Raw genomic sequence first — 26,411 nt, 5'->3', positions numbered from 1 at the left:
TGAGCGGCCGCCCACAAACAGCTCCTCCCCTCCTAACAGCCATGATTCCAGAGGCACACAAACCAATTTAGGAATGAAGCGACTGCTGGCAGAAATACCTCTGGACTTAATTACTAAAATACCAGAATTCCAAAACTACACGGCCTCTTTTCGAGCCCGTGCAACATCATATGTTCTTCATTATCAGCAATAGAAAACAAATGATCTAATGATGCCTTTTCAGCAGGTCTGATTGTTGGGGGAAATATTCCAAATAATAATAGTGGGTTTTCTGTCGAAAATTGGATGTAATCAAAGTAAAGAGAGAGTAAAGTGAAAATCATCTGCCACACAGGCAGAGTGGGGAGTAGAAGGGGGTGCATACTGGGGTTCTTGGTGGTGGGACATGTGCACTGAGACTTAGTCCTGAAAGCTTTGTAACTGTTGTCACAGTGACTCAATAAAAAAAATAAATAAAATAAAACTAGCAACACTAAACAAATGTTTTCTCTGAGATCTATGAGTCACTCTAGCAAATTAATTGACCCTGAGAAGGAGGTTGTGGGAACCCCTAGATTATCGCTGATTGGTCAGAAGCCCAGGAGACAATCTGGCCTTGCAAATGTCATACGCAGGAAGAACATACTGAGCCCTTAAACTTAGTTGTTGAGACTATCCGATAGTGGCATAATTGAGTTAGAAGGACTCACCACAGAACTGCTCAGATAGGGGAACCTCTGCCCAACAAGCTGCACCTCCTTCCCCTCCACTTCTTATACACACACACACACACACACACACACACACTTGGTGTTAAAAGGATCTTTAGAGTAGTAGTGGTATCAGCATAAAGAAGAAGTAGAAGTGTAGGTTTTCTTCAAGAGACATAAAAGGTAAGACTCCAATTCATCTGTTTATGCTTTATTTTCTAAATAGAAAAATATGCCCATATATATTAGTTTAAAGAGTACTCTTTCATTTTTTTCATTTACAACTGTCTTAACCATTACAAAAGTTGGACTGGAGCGATAGCACGGTGGGTAGGGGATTTGCCTTTCACACGGCTGACCCGAGTTCGATTCCTCCATCCCTCTCGGAGAGCCTGGCAAGCTACCCGTGGTGTATTAGATATGCCAAAAACAGTAACAACAAGTCTCACAATGGAGACATTACTGGTGCCCGCTTGAGCAAATCGATGAATAACAGAACGATAGTGCTACAGTGCTATTACAAAAGTCAGATGATTTGGGAGCTGGAGAGATAGTACTGGGGTTATGGTGTTTGTCTTGCTTGCAGCTGACCCTGATTCAAATCCCCAGCACCACGTATGACCTGACTGCCGGAAGAGAACTCTGAACACAGAACTAGGAGTAAATCCTGAGTACTGCCAGATGTGGCCCAAACATTAAATAGTAAAAATATGATTTGGATTAGTTTTAGGAAGGCGATAAAAGAGGTTCTTGGCTATCTTTCAGAGGGCATACTAACTGTGTGGACGCAGGCCAGACAATTCAGATTCATGTCGCTGGGACAAAATACTCAACTATCAGGTTCTTGAACTCATAGCTGAGTATTTTGCACCCCTTTTTACTTCTAAGGTCTGGGATCTGATGAGCAATTTTTAAGCTTGTGCAACAAATAATTTAATCTTATGAGGGTTCTGTAAGGAGGTAGGATAGAGGGTCGCAAGTGTCAGAGGAGGGAGGTGATCAGATCAGGAAGGACAAATCTTTGCAATGACAATAATATGAAATGAGTTGGTAGAAAACAAAATTTCTTTCTGGTCCTTTGTACATTCAGCGATAGAATAAAAACATTTTTTTTCTCTTGCTTTGCACTTTCCTCTCACCATGAATACTGCCCCTTTCATTACCCAAAATAAAGAAAGCTATCCAGTTTGAAGAAAGGTCCTGATCATCCAATATCTGAGTTTCTAAAGGTTTATTGAGTTGTACTCTTCAAATTAGGTAAAGGAAGGACTGATGGTGGCTGGGAACTCTGTGGGCTCAGAATGCTTTGCCAGACTCAATCCATGAGGTAGAGAAGATGATAAGGGAAAGTAGCAATGTTGTATTTGTCCAGACACAGCAGAGCAGAAATATGTTTTACCTTTCATGGAATTTATTTGCTAAGACAAATGGATATAAATGACAACCTCTTGGTTTTCTAACTCATCTATTTTGTGTAATTGTGTGTGTGAATAGAGACAATAACCATTATCAGAAGGACACTCATTTTTCAGCTCTTTTTCCAGAGGCAACGACTCCGGATAAATCAATGCAGAGGATATGTGTGCCTATTTTATAAAAGACAAAGCATAAATTTTACTCTTTTCAATTATTGTAGAAGTTTATGGTTATTATAATTTCTACTTATATGACACTCTTTGTCTTCTATGTGGATTTTTGGAGCCAAGGTCTTTTTTTCAGGGACAAAATTTGCTATTATGACACATGGGAAAATATGATATCTTCTGTAAAGCTGAAAATTATGTTCCATCTCCAAGGTCAGGATATGGCAATAGATAGTTCAAATCAGAAGAAAAAGAAACTGGGACATAATGCAGAAAATTGTTTCAGTTCCTACTCATATTTAGCAAATACATTGCAATTATGAACTATTCCTTAATTCCCTCCACCCCCAGTATTCAGATGCACCCAGAACTGTTAGAAAGAAAATGCCAACAATTCTTTAAAGTGAGTTAAAAGTATTAAAGTCTTGGTTCTCAAGCATGATGGTTTTATTATTTTTTTTTGGAAAGTCATGAAAGTGGCAGACTTCCAAGCCTCTACTCCACAGTTTTAAAGTGAGAATTCTAGGATGAGAGGTGGGAAAACACTTGTTAATAAACAGACCATTTGATACAGACATGGGTACTTTTGGGCTACATATTGAAAAACTCAGAACTGAGAGAATGTGAATACTTACATAGCCTGTGAACCATAAGCAGAAAGCAGGAGAGATCCATTCTCTGGCATGCATCCCACAGTCGATCCATATGGCATTTTTGGCTCTTTGTTCTTTACTAGAAACCTGGCAAAGAAAACCACAACCAATAACAAGATGCCTCAGGATACAACTTTGATTCGTATTGTGTGAATATTTAATCCTTTCCACACATCTATGAAAAATGCATTATTCTCTTATTTCCTTTGAGAATTCTCAAGAAAAATTAAAAGCTGATGAGAGCAAAGGTCACATAGCTATTGAGAATCAAGAATGAAGTTTGGAGCCAGGATTCTTAAACTTCTTTTAGTTCCCCCACAGTTACCAAGTTTCATCCAATTACATCAAAGCTGCATGTCCAGGGCTGAGCATTAGTTTTCGGACCTTAACTTTGCTCTTCATTAGATGTAAATGGGTGTATGTTGGGCAGACACCTCCATCAAAGGTACAGCAGAGAGAAAAGGAAACCTGGACACATTTTACCTCACCATTTCCCTAAGAAGCACTCCTTTTACATCATCTGACTTGCCAATTCACTCGCCAAGGGACCTCAGAGTATTATAAGTCTCACTGCAGGTGGCTCTGCAAGTCTTCATCAATTCAGATTAATACCCAGAAATTCTGGGGTTGGGGAGAAAACTTAATTTTTAAAAGCAGAAACCTATCCCCAGATAGCTGGCTGTTAAATTTCAGAAATGATTCCAGAATGCAAAAGAAAAAAAAGATATAAGAGAACTATAATAACGAACTAGTTTATAATAAAACTAAAAAAAAAAGAGCTATAAGAGAACTAACACACTCCCCAAAGTTGACAGCAATGGCCTGTCCCCTTACATACCTTTAACACATAAAGCGGGTTCTTCTCGAATGAAGATCCAATATGGATTTTTTTAACCATATCAGGATACAGCTCAGTTATCACTTCTATCCAAGCATAGATCTAATAAAGCAAAACCCAGCAGTCAGTGGTAGAACAACTTCAAAGCCTGTTTGTGAACAAGGAAGAAGATAACTCCTAGGGAAGGTTTACCCTCAAAGACTTTTGTACAGGAAAGAATGCAAGCCCCAAACTCTTAGGGCAAGGATCACTTACCCTTGGATTCTCTTAGAGCAGAATAACTACAGTGAACTTAACATGTGGGTGTTGGTCTGATGCTGGGTATTGTGTTAAGAGTCCCCTGGAGGCCGCTCTCCGCCAAGATGTGACCCGAGTAGCCGCACGTGTGTGGCCTCTCCATTGCTGGATGACCATGACCCTGGAGGCCAGCAAAACTATTTTTGGTACAAGCAGCTTCTTGCAGAAATGTCTCTAGACTGTGAACTAAGCCATGGCCCCATGCCGCCCCAGGGGGGGAAAGGTTTTTCTTTCTCGACTTTTCTTTTCCGGGGGGGTGGGGGGAAAGGCATGGCGACCGCCAACTTATAAGGACCACTAAAGAGAGGTACTGGCAGAAATTTCCCTGGACTTAGTTACTAAAATACTAAAATACAGAAATCCAAAACTGCACGATAGAGGTTCACTTGATCTCATAAGTCTTCATTCTCAGCAATGGAAAACAAATTATCAAATGCTTCCTTTTCAGCAGGTCTGATTTTGGGGTGGAAACTCCAAACAATAATAGTGAGTTTTTTGTGGAAATATTGAATGTAATCAAAGTAAAGAGAAAGTAAAGTGAAAATTATCAGCTACACAGGCGGGGGGGGGTGGGGATGGAGGGGAGGTATACTGAGGCTCTTGGTGGTGAAATATGTGCACTGGTGAAGGGATGGGTATTCGACCATTGTATAACTGAGACTTAAGCCTGAAAGCTTTGTAACTTTCCACATGGTGATTAAAAAAAAATAGTCCCTGGAGGATGACCTGATATTATTTATAATATTGGAGATTAATCATTAGGAATTCTCTCACATAAATTGTTTCTGTACTAAAGAAAGACTAAAGAAAGACTTTTCTTTAAGGCATTTTCTTCTTCCCAATGAACTCCACATAGCGGTGCCACATTCACACTGTCTGGTTTGCTCGCCCTTCCTGCCTGGCTGCTGTACTCTGGGCATGGTGCTTGCTGATGCTGTGCAGACGGCAGACTGGAGGGAGATGGTCTTGTGGAGAAGCCAGGGGCCGGGGAGGAAAAGTAAAGGAAGAGGATGGAGTTTTAAGACCCCCATCAATCAACCTGACACATACATTCTGAAAGCAGGCCGAAGTATGCTTTCACTAACTGGAAAGGAACAGATGCTTTTGAAGATTAAATAGAGAATTGATTCTTATTAAGTCATTGTTGTAATTAAAACCATGGAATGTTTCTCAGCTGTTTCTGGGCACTGAGTCAAAAATGATAAAAAATAATGCTAATATTAAGGGACACAGTAGCTTATGCCTATGAAAAAATCAAAGGTAGATATGGAGATTTTACTACTTGAAGGGCACCATATAAAAAAAGAAAATTCTTTCAGGCGTTGACCCTTTCAACCAACAAACATTGGCAACTAATTCTTATTGTCTTATGTGTAAGTTTATGGAGGTCAACTGAACATTGACATTTTACTCAAGTTCCCTCTAGGAAATTGGAACCTGTAAATGCTGGTAGAAAAAAAATAATTTCTTAAACAGACGTCGTCATCATCATCATCATCATCATCATCATCATCATAACCATAATCATCAGTTTACACAGATTCCTCTTCAGGAGAATAAAATGTACTTTAGTGAAATAATGTAGAAATTATTTAGCAAGAGTACAATAGGAGTCTGGTCCAAAGAGATGTGATTAATTGAACTGTCCATTTTTCGATCACAATTTCAATTACGAGACTCTATTTTTCATTTTCTATTGTTCCTGAGCATGCAATGTTTAGCATGGGAGTTTGCTTAGCTGTAGACCAGAAGCTGCTTAGCACCACTTTCCAGATATGGAGCAATATTCCTAGGAAGATATTGAAGAAAGGATGAATTACCATCATTGAATCAACCCCAGCATGATTCCTTACTTACCTCATCTCATGGATTATGATTCTCTCATCATTTCCCATGGTTGCAATGGCAATTCTGGTTAAATGAAAATAGCTATTTGGAGAGAAGTGTGATGGCTTACTTCATTTAGTGAGTGGTACTGTTCATAGTAGGAGGAGGAGGCCCGGGGGCTGAGTGTGTCATTAAAAGTCTGCTGTTGGATGAGACTTTCCACATCTTCCACCAAAACCCTAGGGAATGAAACAGAAGGTGATCTGGTTTCCAAGAAAACCTCAGATTTTCCCCTCAGCAAGCAATCACTGCAAACACAACATTCCCAGATGAGCAAAGGGGAGAAATTGCTAAGAATTCTAGCAAGGAAAAGTTACTCAGGGTGAACATAACAGCATCTAGGAGTAGGATAAATGGAAAATCTGAAACCCTCTTGACAGAACCCTGGTGGGCACTGGAGAGAAAGTAGCTTTCTCCTGCATGTCACGTTTTTACCAAATCTCATCCCTTTTCACCATTATCAGCATTTCTTAATCATGAGTCTTCTGAGCCTTTTATGTGAATATTTAGATCAATGAACAGTGTTCTTTGACCCAGAGTAGCACTGTAGCACTGTCGTCCCAGCTGTTCATCGATTTGCTTGAGCGGGCACCAGTAACGTCTCCATTGTGAGACTTGTTACTGTTTTTGACATATCAAAATAGAATAATACAATGTTACTCTGGGTTGGATTGGAGCGATAGCACAGTGGGTAGGGCGTTTGCTTTGCATGTGGTCGACCTGGGTTCGATTCCTCCGTCCCTCTTGGAGAGCCTGACAAGCTACTGAGGGTATCCCGCCCACATGGCAGAGCCTGGCAAGCTACCTGTGGCATATTCGATATGCCAAAAACAGTAGGAACGAGTTTCACAATGGAGACGTTACTGGTGCCCGCTTAAGCAAATCAATGAACAATGGGATGACAGTGACATTGACAAAGAATTTATTTTTATATATCAATTAATGGTGATGGCATTCCCAGACACCAAACATAACCTAGCAAAGGGGATTACTCAATTTTAGCATAGTGAGGTAAATCTGTATGTAGAATGGCTCGTGGACATGCAGGAATGTTCACTGAACTTGCGAAGAAAGTTAAGATTTCCTTTAGAGGCTGCTTTCTCCAGAGATATCAAAGTCTAATCAAGTAAGTGACAACTGTGCTCCTAAGTCTGATACAGAGTAAGGGAACAATGAGATGGAAGCGAGTAGGCAGCTCTACAGGCCGGTATAGCAGTCATTTTCAGTTAAGGGACAGAAGTCCCAAGAGGCTGAACCCTTAATCCAAGGTCACAGATCCAGCCACCTGGGCCTCCGCACCACTCCGCTTCAGAGATTTCCATGTTGCCAGGTTTAATGTATTTACTTTTCCAGGAAGCAATTATACGATTCTCTAGTGAAATGCACAACAGGGGCTTATAACAGCTACTCAATAAATATTGAATGATGCCTACCTGAATGGAATTCTGCTCTCATTTAAGTGGGCTTTTACATCGCTTTCATCAGATGCATTCACAAAAAAATGGACTTCTTTATTCTTTGCAATAAATTCAGCTGTTACTGGCTGCCAGAGAACAATCTGCAGTTTCAAAGGGGAGAAATTGATAAAACAAAAACTGCTGTTAGTACCATCCTCCATCTGTAGCTAAACCATAAAAGTGTATCTGTAATGAAAGTGAAAAAGACATTTCTGGCCACTGGTCCCCTTTCACACAAACAATATAAACGTTTATTTTGCAGGGAACTTGTTTTATTCTTTTCTGTAACCTCAGCTACTAAAGAGGGCCTGGAACATATTGGGCACTCAATAAATATTTAGTAAGACCAGAGGAAATGAGTGAATGACACAGATGTATGACACAGATGCAAAAATGAAATGCATATACCAGATGTTTAAATGGGAATAGAAGCTTTGTCTAGAAAGAAATTTTATGACATGCTATCCGTGGTGTATTCAATATGCCAAAAACAGTAACAATCTGTCTCACAATAGAGACTTTACTGGTGCCCGCTCAAGCATATCGATGAGCAACAGGATGACAAGTGACAAGTTAATTTTACTTGAGTAAAATTTTTGTATCATTGCTGTTATTATATTATTTTCCTTTAATATAGTTATTATAGCTAGTGTAGTTATATTCTTGGATAATGCTCTCCTAAGAATATCCACATTAAAAAATCTTATTGTATTCTTTCTTTCTCTCCCTTCCTTCCTTCCTCCCTCCCTTCCTTCCTTCCTTCCTTCCTTCCTTCCTTCCTTCCTTCCTTCCTTCCTTCCTTCCTTCCTTCCATCCTTCCTTCCTTCCTTCCTTCCTTCCTTCCTTCCTTCCTTCCTTCCTTCCTTCCTTCCTTCCTTCCTTCCTTCCTCTCTTCCTCTCTCCCTCTCTCCCTCCCTCCCTCTCTCTCCCTCTCTCTTTCTTTCTCTCTCTCTCTCTCTCTTTCTTTCTTTCTTTCTTTCTTTCTTTCTTTCTTTCTTTCTTTCTTTCTTTCTTTCTTTCTTTCTTTCTTTCTTTCTTTCTTTCTTTTTCTCTCTCTCTCTCTTTCTTTCTTTCTTTCTTTCTTTCTTTCTTTCTTTCTTTCTTTCTTTCTTTCTTTCTTTCTTTCTTTCTTTCTTTCTTTCTTTCTTTCTTTCTTTCTTTCTTCTTCCTTCATTCCTTTTTTGATGGCCAAATTCAGCTGGGTTCAGGGGCAATTCTCAGCTTGGTTCTGGTAGTTACATTCCATGGTGCTTATAAAACCAGGCAGTGCTGCAGATCAAATCCATCCTTTGACTTGTCTCAGTGCCCTACTGCAATTTTTCAAACTTTACTTTCTCCCTTCCTTTATCAACATCATATCACTTTGGTATTAGAGTAGGCAGATAATAGTATTTTCATTGTTCAGATGAAGAAATTAAGACACATAGCTAAATTGTCTAAAATCACTTACCTAGTAGAAGTGGAAGAATAAGAACTAAATTATAAATCTGACTCATCCTCTTGTGATATTTCCTCTGACCCTGCCATGCAAGGAAAAGGCACTGTTCAGCTTTCCTGCTCAAGGGTGCAGAGCTGATTGACTTTGCCAGCTGCTGTCCCTCTTGATACATGGGAGACCAAATACTGAGGACCTGCTGCCCAGGGCCTCAGAAATCAATGACTCTGCATATGGCATATGAACACAAACCTCTACCAGAAAAGGATTCACAACTAACTACACCTTTATCAGAACTGCCCTGCAGGCTAGCAAGCGAGTTTTTTTATGCAAAAATTGCCTTCTCTAGCCAGACCTACAGCTGTCTTTAGACCTGATAACACTCCCTACCATCATCAGCTTCGTTCTTCTTGCTTCAAAACCCTCTTTTCAGTAAATCTCACACATCTCTGGTTGGGTTGTGATGTCCACTTCTTGGAGAACTCAAGCTAATGAGCATGGAACCATCCATGTTCTACCAGGATATTTTATAACATTAATTTTCTATACGTTCAGACATTTTGGGACAGGTATGGAAATTTTCATAAGTTCTCCCCTGAGTTTTTGATGCTTACCTTTTGGTTAAGGATCATTGTTTTATAACTCATGTTTTCTGGGTTTTGGTTCTCAAAACCTCTTTGTAAGCATATATATTTTTTTTTTATCTCAAGGTACTATTGCAGCAAACCAATCGCATGAAGAATACTGATTCTGGGAATAAGCCAGGTCATGCAACTATGGGAAGGCAGCAAGAAATAAGAAGGGAGGTTCTACCTGCTAGATCTAAATCAAAGATACAGGAGAGAGCATGGAACACAATGCATACACCAAATAAAATCAGTCACTGTCACTGTCATCCCATTGCTCATGGATTTGCTCGAGCAAATAAAATTAGTTAAAGGTAAATAAGGGAGGAATTACCTCATAGATTGTAGTAAAATTCTGGAGGAGTTGAACTTGCCAAGAAGTCCTAGGAAGAGCAGATAAGACCTGGCCACTGGGAAAAAAATAAACATGATTTTTGTAGTTAATAGAAAAGTGAAAATGGGATAAATTATACGGGGAGAGACCTCTAGGTAACTGTAAAAAAGAAAAAAGTATTTTATGGAAAGAAGATCACACTACAGACTAAGTGTTAAAAATAGTGGGGCGTAAAAGAACAAAAAGCAACTACTGTTGGAGAGGATGTGGGGAGAAAGGGACCCTTCTATACTGCTGGTGGGAATGCCGACTGGTTCAGCCCTTCTGGAAAACAATATGGACACTTCTCAAAACATTAGAAATTGAGCTCCCATTTGACCCAGCAATACCATTGAGCTCAATGAGCAAAAACAGAAACACAGAGGCCCAGCCCGCACCAAGCAGCCCAGCAAATCCTCAAACAACGACTTTATTAACACCGCCATGAGATACAGCAATGATCACAACTTGACTTTCATTGGTCAATTTTCTGATCATTCCATTTTCCATTTTTTTGTAACAAAAAACATGAAGTAAATGTGTTATGTGCGGCTAAGGGAGGCAGGAGGCTTGTGGAGTGGGAAGGGAATATGGGGACATTGGTGGAGGGAAGATCACTCTGGCGGAGGGATGGGTATTGGAATATTGAGTTCTTGAAACAACTGTATTAAGAACAAGTTTTTAAATCATGGTCTTTAAGTAAAAAGAATAATACGTTTTTTAAAAATGTAGTGTGGGTGTGGGATGTGGCTCAAGTGGTAGAACACAAGATTCACAAGTGCTAGGCCCTGAGTTTGATCCTTGGCACCACATGGCTCTCCTCCCTCTTACTCCTCTCTCCCCGTTATCCCATCTCTTTCATCTCTTTGCTCCGCCCTCCTTTATAGGAACCACAGAGAGTCCTTCACAACAAGAATGAGAGAGGTGGAGAAAGAAAGACAGAGAGAGAGAGAGAGAGAGAGAGAGAGAGAGAGAGAGAGAGAGAGAGAAAATATTATCTTCTAATTCTTTTTGTTCCTAAGCAATTGCAAAATCAACAGTTCTCAAGTGGGAATCACTTTGCAGAGCATTTTCTACTTCCCCCCTACCCATGTGCTTGTGTGTTTTAATTTTAAAAATTAAATATTTGAAGCATAAGTGAATATTTATGTTACACAAGATTAAAATAATAAGAAAGCCTGTGAACCCATTGCTGCACATAGAATTCAACCTTATAGGTGGGCAGAGCAATAACACAGCAGGTAGGGTGTTTTCCTTGCACTCGGCCAACCCGGGTTAGATTCCTCTGTCCCTCTCGGAGAGCCCAGCAAGCCACCGAGAGTATCCGGCTCACATGGCAGAGCCTGGCCAGATACCCGTGGCATATTTGAAATACCAAAAACAGTAACAACAAGTCTCACAATGGAGATGTTACTGGTGCCCACTCGAGTAAATCGATGAACAATGGGAAGACAGTGCTACAGTGCTACAGGTGATTGGGAGATTCTGTGTGCACCTCCCCAACCTGAAGCCACTGCACTAAACTTTGTCTCAATCTCTTGATTTTATTTATTTTATTTTATTTTTTGCTTTTTGGGTCACATCCGGCGATGCATAGAGGTTACTCCTGGTTCTGCACTCGGGAATTATTCCTGGTGGTGCTTGGGGGACCATATAAAATGCTGGGAATCAAACCCTGGGTCGGCTGTGTGCAAGGCAAATGCCCTACCTGCTGTGCTATTGCTCCAGCCCCTATTTTATGTCCGAGATCACGATCACGATCACGAAATCCCGTTGATCATCGAATTTCTTGAGCAGTCTCAGTAACCTCTCCATTCTTCCTATCCCTGAGATTTTAGAAAACTCTCTCTACTCAGCCTTTTCAACGATGCTGCATTGGAGGCTCTTTCAGGGTCAGGGGAATGAGACCCAGCTTATTATTGGCTTTGGCATATGGATACACCATGGGAAGCTTGCGAGGCTCTCCCATGTGAGCAGGAAACTCTCAGTAGCTTGCCAGTTTCTCCCAGAGGGAGAAGTAGGTTACAAGATATTGGAGCTTCTGGGAGCTTGCTTTTAAGTCTCTGGATGTTGGCCGTTACACTCACCTGGGATTACACACACCTGGGTTCCTCTGCCAGTACCTTCATGCATGAGGCTTGTCCAAATGTGTGGAGAGGGGCCTTGAGCATGGCTGTGGCTAAGTTCCAGTGGTCTTCAGCCGCTGGAAGCTCTGCTCGGGGCGGGGAGGGAAGCTGGAGCTCATCCCTTTCGAGGGGCCCCGGGGAAGACAGCCAGTCGTGTAGGCAAGAGACTCAAAAGTCTGAGATATTGTATAAAATAATTCTTAAGGTTTATGTTTATATTTGTTTGATTTAATTTCAAAGTTGTTCTACTGTATTCTCCTGTGAACTGCTTTTCCACTCAACGTTGTCTTTTTTTCTCTTGTTATTCATGCAACATGATTTATAATACTCTTAATAATAGTTTCATGTATGCAATATTCTAACACCACACCCAACACCAGTGTCCCAAGGTCCACTCCTACCTGCCCCTTCCAACCTCCACATCTCCAGTAAGCTCAGTTGTATACGCCAACTCTCAGGGACTGTTGCTTTTAGCCATTTGTTTTTTTCTTATTATGTTTCTTTATGGATGCTTCTGATGCCAGTGTCCGTGCATTGAAAGTACAGACAATCATTTTAGTCTTTCTTCATTTTGGCAATCTAGTTCATCCCAGAGATTTTTTCAGCCTCTCTTTGCTCATCTTTCTTAATGCTGCTGTATTGGGGGTTCTTTCAGTGACAGGTTAATGAGGCCAATTGTTGTTACTGCTGTTGGCATATCGAATACGCAATGGGTAGCTTGCTAGGCTTTGCTGTGCAGGCGGGATACTCTCGGTAGCTTGCCAGACTCTCCGAGAGGGATGGAGGCTTTTAGGGTGGCCTCCAATCGCCCCTAGGTGTGTTACCATGGTTCACACCAAATTTGAACGCTATCAAACATAGTGCGGGAATAATGGGTGCAGTAATAATGGTGTAAGCGCAGAAGATCAAGTACGACATCATTGGTCTGACCAAAATGAGGAGAATCAGTCAGATCATGCCATTTTCGACACTGGAGAAGAATTGTTCCTCGGAACATGCGACAACAGAGGCGTTGGTGGCGTTGGTGTCCTTGTCAACACAATCTTGGCCATGAGCATTGATTCATTCGAATGCCTAACAACCTGAATTGGACGATTACGCTTGAATAGATGTGGCTCACTGCCTACAGTTTCTATCTTCATCGTCTATGCACCACCTTCCAACTACGATGAAGAAGAAATTGAGAGGTTCTACATAGAACTGGAGAAGTCCTATGAAGAAGACCACACCTTCTACAAGATCATTGTTGGTGATTTTTAATGCCAAGATAGGCCCGAGAAGGTCGCCCGAAGAACTCCACATTGGGACACATGGCCTAGAATGGAACGATCAGGGCGAGAGACTGTCTGAATTCATCATGTTGACCAAGACCATCCATGGTAACTCACAGTTCCAGAAGGCCGAATCTAAACGCTGGACATGGAAGTCTCCCGGTGGACAGTTCTGGTGGACAATGAAATTGACCACATCATATTCAATCGAAGGTTTTGTCTGACCGATGTCGCTGTTGTCCCAAAATTCCAAACAGGATTGGACCACCGTCTCCTTCGTGCAAAATTCTACTTCACAGAGCAGGGAGAAAAGTCTGCAAAATTTAAGTCTAAGAAGGCAACTCCCAGAATGACCACCAACTGGGAGCTCTTTGGCACTATTGCACCAATGTGGGAAGATGCTGTCCTTGTCAACTGATTTCAGCACCTCCATGTCTGTGCAAAGAATGCCGAGAGTGAGAAAGCCACAAACAGATGCCTGTCTTCGGAAACTCTCGAGCTCATTCGTCAATGTGGTTTGCCGCGAGCCTCAGGCAACCACAAGCTAACGTCCGAGCTCACAAAGCTGTGCAGAGATGCGATAAAGAAAGACCTCAAAGAGAGAAGAGCAGCAGTGTTGACCAGTGCAGCAAAAGCTGGTAAAAGTATTCGCAATGCTCGCCTGTCCTTCGCCAACTACAAGACCAAGATGACTGCCCTTCGATGTCCCAATGGATCTATGACATATTACAGAAAGGCAATAGAGAGGATTATTCACGACTTCTACTCAGATCTCTTTGACAGCCATGTCCACCTGCCCACATACCAAATTCTGCAGGATGGATATGTCATTCACAATGTTCTCCCTTCTGAAATCCGACATGCCATTTTGTTGGTAAAGACGCAAACAGCACCTGGTCCAGACAAGGTCAGACCCGAACACCTGAAAAATCTGCTGCCAGTACTCATCAATACACTGACCCGACTCTTCACATGCTACCTGTCTGAATGCAGGGTTCTGTCTCAGTGGAAAACCAGTAGGACCGTTCTGTTGTACAAGAAGGGAGACATCCACGACATCGGCAATTATCGCCCAATCTGCCTGCTGTCTTGTCGTCTATAAGTTGTTTACTCGTGTCATCCTGAATAGAATAGGCAGAACACTAGACAAAGGACAACCATGCGAGCAAGGTGGGTTTCGAAGGGGATTCAGCACAATAGACCATATCCACACAGTGACCAAACTTATTAAAGTTTCGTGAGAATTCAAGATGCCGCTCTGTCTAACGTTCATTGACTTAAAGAAGGCCTTCGATTCTGTTGAGACTGAGGCTGTCATCGAAGCCCTGGCCAATCAGGGCATCCAAACTCAGTATATCAAAATCCTCCTCGAGCTGTATTGTGGATTCACCACCAGGATCTCACCATTCTACAAGGAAGTGATCATTGATGTAAAGAGAGGGGTGCGGCAGGGTGATACCATTTCACCGAAACTCTTTAGTGCTGCCCTCGAGAACATCATGCGATGACTGGAATGGGAAAGAATGGGAGTGAAGATAGATGGTCGGCAATTACACCATCTCCTCTTTCCTGGTGACATCGTTCTCATAACACCAAACATTAGCCAAGTGGCACAAATGCTGGCCGACTTCAACCACGAGTGTGGAAAGGTTGGATTGCAGCTGAATCTCAACAAGACGATGTTCATGAAAAACAAACCGGTCCCTGAGCCTCCATTTGCTCTCAATGGAATGAACATGAACAATGTTCATGAAAAACGAACTAGTCCCTGACATTCCATTTGCTCTCAATAGAACAAACATCTCCAAATGCAGCAGCTATGTGTACCTGGGTTGAGAAATCAACATGAGGAACGACTTGGCGCCAGAACTGCGAAGGAGGAAGAGAGCAGTGTGGAATGCATTCAGGAGCATCGAAGAAGTGGTTAAGAGGACAAAGAACCTCCGACTCTGGGCACATCTTTTCGATTCCACCATTCTTCCTGCACTAACATATGCCTCAGAGACCTGGGCCCTAGGCAAACAGAATGAGAATGCTATTAGGGTATCCCAAAGAGGAATCGAAAGAGCTATGCTGGGAACATCATGTCTCACTCAAGTGAGAGAAGGAATCTGGAGTTCAGACCTTCGTCGATGGTCAAAAATCATGGATGCTGTCTCGTTTGCCAAGGCATCAAAAATCAGATGGGCCAGTCATGTCATGCGATTCAGAGACAACCGCTGGACTAAAGCTGTTACCAACTGGATTCCACAGGATGTCAAAAGACCTCATGGCCGCCCACCAACTAGATGGTCAGATTTCTTCGTCAAATCCCTAAATGAACAATTTGAGGCTCTTTCTGTTCCTGGAGCAAGCAGATATCATTGGGCTGCGCTAGCATGTGACAGGGACAAATGAAGACATTACTGGATCCCGCTCGAGCAAATCGAAGATCAACCGGACTACAAGTGATACAAGTGATGCTTCTTTATATCTCACACATGGGAAAGATCATTCTGCATTTGTCTTTTTCCTTTTGACTGGCTTCACTCAGCATGATATCCTCCTGTTTGATCCACATAGCAGTAAATTACATAATTTCGTCTTTTTTTTTTTTTATAACTGGTAGTAGTCTATTGTGTCTATCTACCAGAGTTTTTTACCCACTCATCTGTTCTTGGACATAGGGTGTTTCCAGATCTTAGCTACTATGAATGGTTCTTCAATAAAAATAACAACACAAATGTCTTTTCAAAATGTTTTATGCTCTTGGGGTAGATACCAAGAAGTTAAACTGCTAGGGTTTTTTTTCATTTTTTTCTTTTGTTTGGGGTCAAACCTAGCTGTACTCAGGACTTACTCCTGACCGTACTCAGGCATTACTCCTGGCAAACATGGAGAACAAAATGGGGTGCTTGGGATCAAACCAGAGTTGGCTGCATGCAAGGCAAGTGTCCTGCCCTCTTCACTCTCTCTTTAGTCCCAGGAATTGCTCAGTTTTGTGGAGGCTCAGGTCTTAGTTTTTAAAAAAGTCTCCGTACTGTTTTCCATAGAGGCTGAACCAGTCAATGGTCTCACCAACACTGGGTGAGGATTCCCTTTTATTCACCTCTGTGCCAGTGCTGGTTGTTTTTGCTCTCTTTAAAATGTATTCTCATCTCAGTAATGTACTGTCAACATTATATCCTTATTGGAATAGCTTGTTATGTGGTTTGTGCAGGAATTTGCTTATACACATGAACAAGTTTAGGTAAGAACTGAAGCAGTAGAACTTATCAATCCATAAGCTTTGGAGAAACAAGTTTTTCAAATTTGTACATATTTTTGGCTTTTGAGGCACATCCTACAGTGCTAGTGGGACTATATACTTGGAGATCACCCTGGTGCTTCTCAGAAGGACCATGAAAGCATCAAACCCAGGTCTCCAATGTACTCAGAATGCTGTGCTTTCTCTTTCCTCCTGAAAAAATAGTTTTAAGCTAATTGAAAAAAAAAAACTCATCAACAAAAGGAATTGGTAATTCATAGGGGTAGTCTCAATTTTAGTTTCATAGAATAGTTTCAAATTATTTCTCAAACTTTTTCTTCATCTTTTTACGAGTAATCAAAAGATACATAATTCCTCCTCCATGCTAACATTGGACAATATAACTTTCTACCTAATGACTGTGAAATGGAGTCCACTAGTGACCTTATTTTTAATTATCTGATGTACTAATGAGTAGTTAACTTTCAGCCAATTACTTTTGGGACAATTTGCTGAAATAATCTTATAATAGTCTTTATAATGGTATTAGAATGTTATTTTTATATCTGGATACTAACCCTTTTTTTTCCCAAGTATATGCATCGCAAATGTCATCTACCTGCTTTCATTGCCTTCTCTTATGGTTTTCTTTGGGAGGAACACCCTGTGATCAGGAGCCACCAGGGATATACCCACAGCTCTGAGTGGGGCAGCAAGCCCTGTGGTGCTGGAGACCCACCCTGGTCCTAGCTGTGCCACCTGAGTCACACTGCCCAAATCCTTTATGATTGGTCATTATCCATCACTATCCAGCATCATATCCATAGAGTGCTCTCTTGGCAGGAACTGGGCAACCATAAGCAGAGCCTAATCCTCGGTGCTACCTCTCTTGTCTCTGGACACTGATTGAGAGAACCCGGATGGGAGACGGGAGTTCTTGAGGGTTGACAGTGGGAAATAACATTGCAGAGCTCCCTGATATCAATGGGAATGATGAGTTCACTGTGACCGAGAAGGCAGCTGGCAGTGGATAAGTCAGAGTTGGCACAATTGAAGGGAAGGTCAGAGTGGCAGCCAGAGGACCCTGACTTCCAGAAAACCTAGTGAAGAGAACACAGAGTCCTCAGGGACAAAATAGATATGTAGCCAATGAAGATGTTGCTCAATCTTTAGAGAATCAAAGCAAATCAAGGATGAATAAAGACATAGGCTTTGGATAGCCATCCCAATCAAAAGTCATAAACCTTTTCCTAGTGTTAGGACCCTGATTTGGTTCTGAGGCATGGATTCTCTTCCTTAAATGAGGAGTCTGATCCTACTAGATAAGACTCTGGAATAATCAAAAACCTTTACAGAGGACAAAATGATAGCTCAATGGCTGGGTCACTTGCTTTGCAAGCAGAAGGTCTGTGTTCAGTCCTGATCCCTCACACTACCTTGACCACTACCCTCAGCACTCCTCACAGCACGGAGCTGAGTGTGGAAAAAAACCCCAAACCAACCAACAGAAAGGAAAGTGTGTGCAGTATTTCCCAAAGTTGGTGACATTGTCCCTTCCAGTTGGGGGCTACTGGAACAATCCAGTAGGGCAATAGCACTGGATGCTACTGAGGGGGTGGGGGTGTGCATTCTGTTTGTTCACTTAAAGATGGTATTTTTTTCAGGGATGTACTGAGTGATATTTTTTCCTGAAAAGAGTGTGATAGACAAAAAAGCTGTGAAACTCTGGGATTTTTTTTTCCTCATTAGCATTATGATGAAATGACATTAAACACAATGACTTTATTTGAGGGACTTTTGCATTCAACCATTTGCATTCCTATCAGAAAAAAACTCAGTAAGGGCTCATTCAAATTGAGAGAGACATCAGCATACATTTACATATACCATCAATTGGAAATAAGAGGGGAATATGACAAATATTCAATTTCCGACTCTGTCAGAATATAGTCTAAACTGAACTAGCCCATTTGGATTTCCTTTCTACTATGACAAGAACATCATGCAAATCCTAGTTCTTCTGAGCAGGAAATGACAAATAGATTGGAGATCTTGAAAGACATATATTCTCCCAAGGATAGCAAACAAATATGTAGATTCAGGGTCTATCATATTAGGGAAATTTTAAGAATCTAGTAGTCTAAAATTGCTTAAGAAATACCCCCCAAATTAAAAGATGGAAAGCTTCGTCTTAATAGCTGCCTTTTCAAAGAAGGAAGTTTTGTATGTTTAAAAGAATCTGGTAAGGACGGAGGCTATAACGGATGGAGCACTTGCTGTGCATGTGTGAAGTCTTGAATTTAATCCCCAGCACTGCAACTAAACAAATTAATTAAAAGTTCAGAGAAGTAATCTTTCTACCAGAGGCACAGAAAGAGTTCTATTAAACTGAAAACTGCCTTTGTGCACTTGGGTCGTTTCAGTCTCCTTTTGCAGTGAGCCTCGAAAGGAAGAAGGGACACCGTGCGCTGGAAGGTGTAATTGAACTTGATCGCAAAGAGGATAGTCTAGGCTGCCCTCATGCAGGGAAGGTAGCAGGGAACAATCTGTTTGACATTTAAGTGACTATTTTAGGCATTCTAGGGCACTCCCACGTCCAATTTTGTTAAAAATAAAGCAAATGCAGCAGCCATAGTCCAAGAGGGTAAGGTGATTGTGGGTTTAGATCTTGGAGGCTTGTCTGTTTGGGGGGCCATGGCCCAGGGTGGGTGCTGGTGAGAGGAGAAGAGAAAAGACAGCAGAGAAGCAGATTGAAGAATGTTGATTCCTGTCTCAGGCCTGACACATCTATGGGGTTGCGGTTCATGTTTCCATGTTCCTCTTGTGAGTTTCCTCAGGGAATAGAAAAAGGCCAAAAATTCCAGAAGAATCCAAAGACTATTTGATGCAGTAACTTGGTCTGAGTGGTGCCAGTGTGGGAGAGGCTGTGTTATGCTGCCGGGATTTCCATCCTGAAATGAAATTTCCTTTCCCCAATTTCTGGGTGTGTTGGCTGCAGTCAGCTGAGTCCCTCTCCAAGACTTTACCTTGACTCTAGAGGGATGTGCCAAGGCCATCCCCTTCCCAGCTAGAGTCCACTTCCAGTGACTAATGAGTTTGGGCTCTAGTGCCATACTCCATGTCCCAACAGGGGCAACCTACAAGGGCAATTCAGGCCCCAGCTCCCCGTAAGAGCAGCAGTGGCCTCTGCTGTGACTGTACCACGGTTCTGCTTCTCTGCTTAATTCTCTTCACTTTATTCCTCCACAAACGTTGGTCCTGAGTTTATTTTCCAGGAAGCTTTCTCCATGAAAATTTCTATTTTGAAGCTTGCCTCCTGGTAAAACTGGGCCGCAACAGATACAGATGACTATTTGAGATGAAGCATGCTTAATTTTGTAAAAGTGGCATAAATATGCTACTGTAAGAATACAAAGCCAGAAGTTATTTTTGGCTGATGGAGGGAGAGCATGGAAAATTATTTTGAGCCTAAGTTCTAAGACAGCTTCGACTTGACAGATGATAGGGAAATGAATAGCGCAAGACTAAAATAGGCAAACATATGGATAGATGAGTTGGAGGTATTGGAACGAGTGCTGTTACATAAGTGGAAATATAGTAGTGAAGCTCAATAAATGCCAAAGGATTAATATAGGTGGAAATGTGGAACTTAAGTTAGGATGTGGCAGGAAATAAAACCAGAATGAATGGGCAGGCTAGGACCATTTTTGTATAGTCTTAAATATTGGTATCTGGGGCTGGAGCAATAGTAAAGTGGGTAGGGTGTTTGCTTTGCACGTGGCTGACCCAGATTCGAGCCCCAGCATCCCATATAGTCTCCTGAGCAATAACAGGAGTACAGAGCCAGGAGTAACCCTTCAGCTTTGCTGGGTGTGACACAAAAAGCCAAAAAAGAAAAAACCTTAACAAAATTGAGATTAGATTATGACCCTATTCGCAAGGTTGTCACCCTATTCACAAGGGCAGTATTTTCAGAATTTGGGGTGGGGTGGCAGAAATGGCAAACTCAATTTATCTTTTAAAATAAGTATAAAATGAAATATAAAGAAGTGGGTATTTATTTAACGAAATCATTATGCTTAATTTTAGCATGAATTTCCGAACAACTTAAACTAACAATGAAAAGGGATAATTTACAAAGCAGGGAGCTCTCCGTTATTCAAATAAAGGCTGCATTTCAATTCTATTTAAAGAAAGTCAAGTATTGACTAGAACGTAAGACACTGGGGGAATTTTTCTAAGAAACTGAAGGAGGGGAAAGTAATAAGGTAGTCACTAGAAGGAGAAAAAAATGTATCAAGGTGGAAAAAATGTGTTCTCCACGTGTTCATTTTAATTTTCTTCTACCCATTAAAAAATCTGGCAGTCAGATCATGCAATACTTAGGTGTCACTCATGGCTCTGTGTACTGGAGACCAAATGTGGATCTGTGGATCAAACTAGGGTCAGAATCATGAAAAGCAAACACTTTATCTCTGCAGCCCCAAATCCTTTCCTTCTATTTCTCTATACCTCACTGTCCCTTTTCTGTGGTGGTGAGGGTTGAATCCAGGACTCATGCATGCAAAAGCAAATTCCAGGCCCTATTAATTTCTCCCCATTTTTCCCCAACTGGGTTAGTTGTTAGATGAGGGTGTACCAGGAGTTGGTCTGCTAGGGCACTGCAGTAGCTGAAATTTTTCAGGCTACCCTGGCAGTACACTTCAGGGTCACATCTCTCAGTGCTTGGGGACAAGTACCGCTGGGCAGGAAACCAGGGTTGGTCATATATAGAATGTGTGCCTTAAACTCTGTATCATCTATCTCTTTCTTTCTTAAGAAGAAAACTATGGTGATTTTTAAAAAAAGTATTTGTGAAATGTGTAAGAGTAAAACCGTGTTGGCAAAAGTACCCCCACAAAATGCATTAACATGAAGAACTTCAAATAGTGAGCTGCATTCTTCCTATCTCGAACTTGACCCAAATGTCAACCAGTTGGAATCACCTTATGCGAATCAAAATATTATGAAAATGAGTTTTATGCCATTGTGTCCCATGACTTGCAGAAAGAAAACAGGTAAGAGTGCAAAGAGTGAGGACCAGAGACACTACCTCTTTATAAAGTGTTGTCACGGTTCTGAGAGGACCACTTTCCCAGAGTGGGTGAGGTTCTGGGATGTGACTTCACTCACCCCATCTCACAGGGAGGACTCCTAAGGCAAGATGGGAGACTCTGGACATGCTTCCCCGAGCTGAGAGACACAGAGACTGGTGTCTTCTTTGCTCCTGAGTGTGTGTGTGTGTGTGTGGGGGGGGGGGTTGAAGGATTTGTTTTCCTAACGAAGGGAACATTTGAATTCTACTTCTACTTTGGAGCCAACATTATTTCTTTTTACCCCCTATTTATTGAGCTACTGTAATTTAAAATACTGTTAATGGTAGTTTCATGCATACATCAATCTGTTCCTTTACCATAACCACTACAGAGTCCCTTCTTCCCTCCAAAGTCCCAGAACCTCTCCCATTCAAACTACCTTTCCCCACCCTCATGGCCCCACTCCCCACAAGTCAACTCACTTCTGTAGTTCTGTGAAACATTTCTGCAGTTTTGTCACTTTTGACCATTTGTTGCTCTCTTAATAGGTATCTTTATATCCCATATAAGAAAGAAATCATTCTGCATCTGTCCCTTCATTCTGACTCACTTCATTCCCCATGATACCCTCTAGTTAAATCCATGTAGTGGTGAATTGCATGATTTCATCCTTTCTTACAGCTGCTGTGTATAGATACTAATACTTTTGATCCATTTATTCAGTTGGACATTTGGGTTATTCCTGTATCTTGGTTACTGTACTAAGCACTGCAATTAACATAGGTATGCATATGTCCTTTCAAGTTAATGTTCTTGTATTTGGGGGACAAAGGTCAAGAATTAGTATCACTGGGTTGTATGGGAGTTCTATTCTTATATTTTGGAGAAATCTCAATATTGCTTTTCATAGAGATTGAACTAGATAACAGTCCCACCAATAATGAATCAGGGTTCATTTCTCACCGCATCCCCATCAAACACTAGCCATTTCCAGACCTTTTGACATATTTCATTCACACCAGTGTGAGATAATATCTTGTTATTATGATTTTTATTTCTCCAATAAATGACAACAAGCAGTTTTTCATATGCCTACTAGCCATTCTCTTGTATTTTTTGGGGGAAGTGTCTGTTGATATCCTATCCTCATGTTTGGATGGGGTTGTCGAATTTTTTGTCATTGAGCTTTGTGGGTGCTTTATCATTCTTGGACATTACCCCTTTATCTGATGTATTTATTGCATGCAAATATTTTCTCTCATTTGATATAGAGACTTTTTTATTATAGCTTGAATTTCTTTTGCCATGCAGAAACTTTTAAATTTGATATTACTTGTATCACTTGTCATCCCGGTGATCTTCGATTTGCTCGAGCAAATATCCATTCGTCCCAGTTGCATGCTAGAATAGCCCAATGATATCTGCTTGCTCCAGGAACAGAAAGAGCCTCAAACCGTTCATTCAGGGTTTTTTGTTTTGTTTTGTTTTTGTGGGGTTATTTTTGCTTTTTGGGTCATATCTGGCAATGCACAGGGGTTACCACCTGGCTTTGCACTGAGGAATTACTCCTGGCGGAGCTCAGGGGACCATATGGGATGCTGGGAATCGAACCCAGGTCGGGCGCATGCAAGGCAAATGCCCTACCTGCTATGCTATTGCTCCAGCCCGTCATTCAGGGTTTTGACGAAGAAGTCTGACCATCTCGTTGGTGGCAGCCATGCAATCTTTTCACATCCTGTAGAATCCAGTCGATAACCACTCTAGTCCAGAGGTCGTCTCTAAATCCATTAAGTGTACGGCCCATCTGATTTTTGATGCCTTGGCAAACGAGACAGCGTCCCTGATTCTTGACTGTTGATGGAGGTCTGAACTCCAGATTCCTTCTTTCACTTGAGTGAAACGTGATACTCCTAGAACAGCTCTTTTGATTTCTCTTTGGGAGACCTGAATAGCGTTCTCATCCTGTATTCATAGGGCCCAGGTCTCTGAGGTATATGTTTGTGCGGGAAGAATGGTGGAGTCGAAAAGATGTGCCCTGAGCCGGAGGTTCTTTGTCCTTTTAACCACTTCTTTGACGCTCTTGAAGTCGTTTCACACTGCTCTCTTCCTCCTGCGCATTTCTGGCACCAAGTCATTCCTCATGTTGAGTTCTCGACCCAGGTACACATAGCTGCTACATTTGGAGATGTTCGTTCCATTGAGAGCAAATGGAATGTCAGGGACTAGTTCGTTTTTCATGAACATTGTTTTGCTGAGATTCAGCTGCAGTCCGACCTTTCCACACTCGTGGTCCAAGTCGGCCAGCATTTGTGCCACTTGGCTAATGTTTGGTGTTATGAGAATGATGTCATCAGTGAAGCAGAGGTGGTGTAGTTGCCGACTGTCTATCTTCACTCCCATTCTTTCCCATCCCAGTTGTTGCATGACGTTCTCGAAGGTGGCACTGTCAAGTTTCGGCGAAATGGTATCACCCTGCTGAACCCCTTTCTTTACGTCAATCATCACTTCCTTGTAGAATGGTGAGATCCTGGTGGTGAATCCGCAATACAGCTCGAGGAGGATCTTGATGTACTGAGTTTGAACGCTCTGTTTTGGCTAGGTCTTCGAAGACCACTTCAGTCTCAACTGAATGGAAGGCCTTCTTTAAGTCGATGGCAGAGCGGCATCTTGAACTCTCTCGAAACTTCGATGAGCTTGGTCACTGTGTGGAAATGGTCGATTGTGCTGAATCCTTTTCAGAACCTGGCTTGCTTACATGGTTGTTCTTCATCTAGTGTTCTGCCTATTCTATTCAGGATGACTTGAGTGAACAACTTGTAGATGACGGACAACAGGCAGATTGGGCGATAGTTGCTGATATCGTGGATGTCTCCTTTCTTGTACAACAGAATGATCCTGCTGGTTTTCCAATTTATCTAATCCAATCTATCTAATCTAATATAATCTTTCCAATCTAGCTAATCTTAAATTTGATATAGTCCCATTTATTTATTTTTATTTTGTTGTCTTTAACTCTGTGGTCAATTGGTTGAAAACACCTCTGAGGTCCACTTCCTGGAGAGTTCTGCTTCTGGCTTTTCCCCCAATATTTTGTAGAATCCAATCTAATCTCAAGGTGTTTGATCCACTTTGCATTAACTTTTGTTAATCGTGTGAGTCACTGTGACTGTCATCTCGTTGCTCATTGATTTGCTCAAGTGGGCACCAGTAATGTCTCCATTGTGAAACTTTTTGTTACTGTTTTTGGCATATAGAATATGCCATGGGTACCTTGCCAGGCTCTCCAAGAGGAGTGGAGAAATCGAACCCGGGTCGACCATGTGCAAGGCAAACGCCCTGGAGCTATTGCTCCAGCCCAATGGTGTGAGATATTATTCAAATTCCATTTTTTAAAGTATGTGGCTATACAATTTTCCCAACACCATTAGTTGAACAGACTTTTCTTGCTCCATTTTGTGTACTTAATTCTTTTGTCATAAATTAATTGCTCATAAACCTGAGAGTTTATCTCAGAACTCCCAACTCTAGTCTATTGTTTTTTGTCTTTTCATTCCAATATCATGCAGGTTTTATTGGTAATAGCTTTATAGTGAAATTTGTACATGGGAAATACAATATCCCTATCTATTTTTTTTCCTTAAATTGCTTTGGCTATTTAAATAGCCAATTTTTAAGAGCCTGTTCCAAGTCCTTTAAGAATGTCATGGGAATTTTTATGGGGATTATGTTGAATCTCTATAATGCTTTGGGTAGAAAGGTCACTTGACATTTATTTTTTCAATCCATGAACAAGAAATATTTTTCCATTTCTTACTGTCTTTTACTTCTTTAAGCAGTGGTTTATAGTTTTCACTGTATAAATTTTTCCCTTTCTTTGCTAAATTGATTCTTAGATATCTGATGTTTTGGACAATATTTTGAAAGGTATTGTCTTTTTAAATTTATCTTCCTTCTCGTTAATTATGTTCATACAGAAATGCCACTGATTTTTCTGTGTTAGTGTTTTAGCCTGATAACTTGCTATATTACTTTATTATTTCTATGAGTTTTGGGTGGCTTCTTTAGAGTTTAATATGAATATCTTGTTTTCCTCTATTATTGATTTGCACTCTAATTTTTTATTGTCTCCTGCCTTCTACTTATTTGGGGGTTCATTTGTTATTTTTTTCTAGTTTCTCAAGCTACAAGATTAGGTTGTTGACTTAAGCCTTTTCTTTTATTCTGGTCTGAGCCTGGATAGTTATGAACTTCCCCATTAGTGCTGCCTTTGCTGTTTTCCAAAGGTTCTGATAATTTGTGCTTTCATTCTCATCTGTTTTGAGGAATCTTTTTATTTCTTCTTTGTCTTCTTCATTGACCCAGTTATTATTTAACAGAATATTGTTTAATTTTCAAACGTTGAATATTTCCCCAACTTTCTTCTTATGATTTATTTCTACTTTTCTGGATTTGTACTCTGAGAAGATACTTGGTATGATTTCAGATTTTTGTGACTTTATGGATGCACAGGTTGTGTGTCAGCATGTGATCTGTCCTGGAGATGTTCCACATGCACTGGAAAAGAATATTTATTTAGCTATTTTGGGGTAGAATATGTCTATTAGACCTAGTTCTTCCAATTCCTCATGTAGGACTCTTCTTTATTGATATTTTGTCTGGTTACTCTGTCTAATGATGAGAGTGGGTTATTAAAGTTTTCTATTAATACTATGTATCCATCAATGTATCTCTTCAGGTCTATTATCAGTTGCTTTATAAACTTTCTTAGACCTTCATTTGGTGCATGTATATTGATGAGATATTGGTCTTGGTCTTGAGCTATTGATCTCTTAACCAATAGGCAATGTCCCTCTTTATATTTGATTATTTATTTAT

General features: G+C 41.1%; 1 protein-coding gene across 1 annotated transcript in view; it reads right to left on the bottom strand.

Moving 5' to 3' along the window:
• CPB2 (carboxypeptidase B2) overlaps positions 1-26,411 on the bottom strand; it is a 54,391-nt gene that overhangs the window by 21,626 nt on the left and 6,354 nt on the right. Inside the window, exons 3-7 of the mRNA XM_055127390.1 lie at positions 9,800-9,875; positions 7,381-7,505; positions 6,018-6,126; positions 3,764-3,865; positions 2,908-3,012 (exon numbers count right to left, since the gene is read on the bottom strand). Of these exons, the coding sequence (XP_054983365.1) occupies positions 2,908-3,012; positions 3,764-3,865; positions 6,018-6,126; positions 7,381-7,505; positions 9,800-9,875 (517 nt within the window). The remainder of the gene's footprint in view (positions 1-2,907; positions 3,013-3,763; positions 3,866-6,017; positions 6,127-7,380; positions 7,506-9,799; positions 9,876-26,411) is intronic.

The sequence above is a fragment of the Sorex araneus genome, chromosome 1 (assembly GCF_027595985.1).
Source record: "Sorex araneus isolate mSorAra2 chromosome 1, mSorAra2.pri, whole genome shotgun sequence".
NCBI lineage: Eukaryota > Metazoa > Chordata > Mammalia > Eulipotyphla > Soricidae > Sorex > Sorex araneus.
The sequence above is the reverse complement of the archived record's forward strand: the minus strand, read 5'-3'. Positions and strand labels throughout refer to the sequence as shown.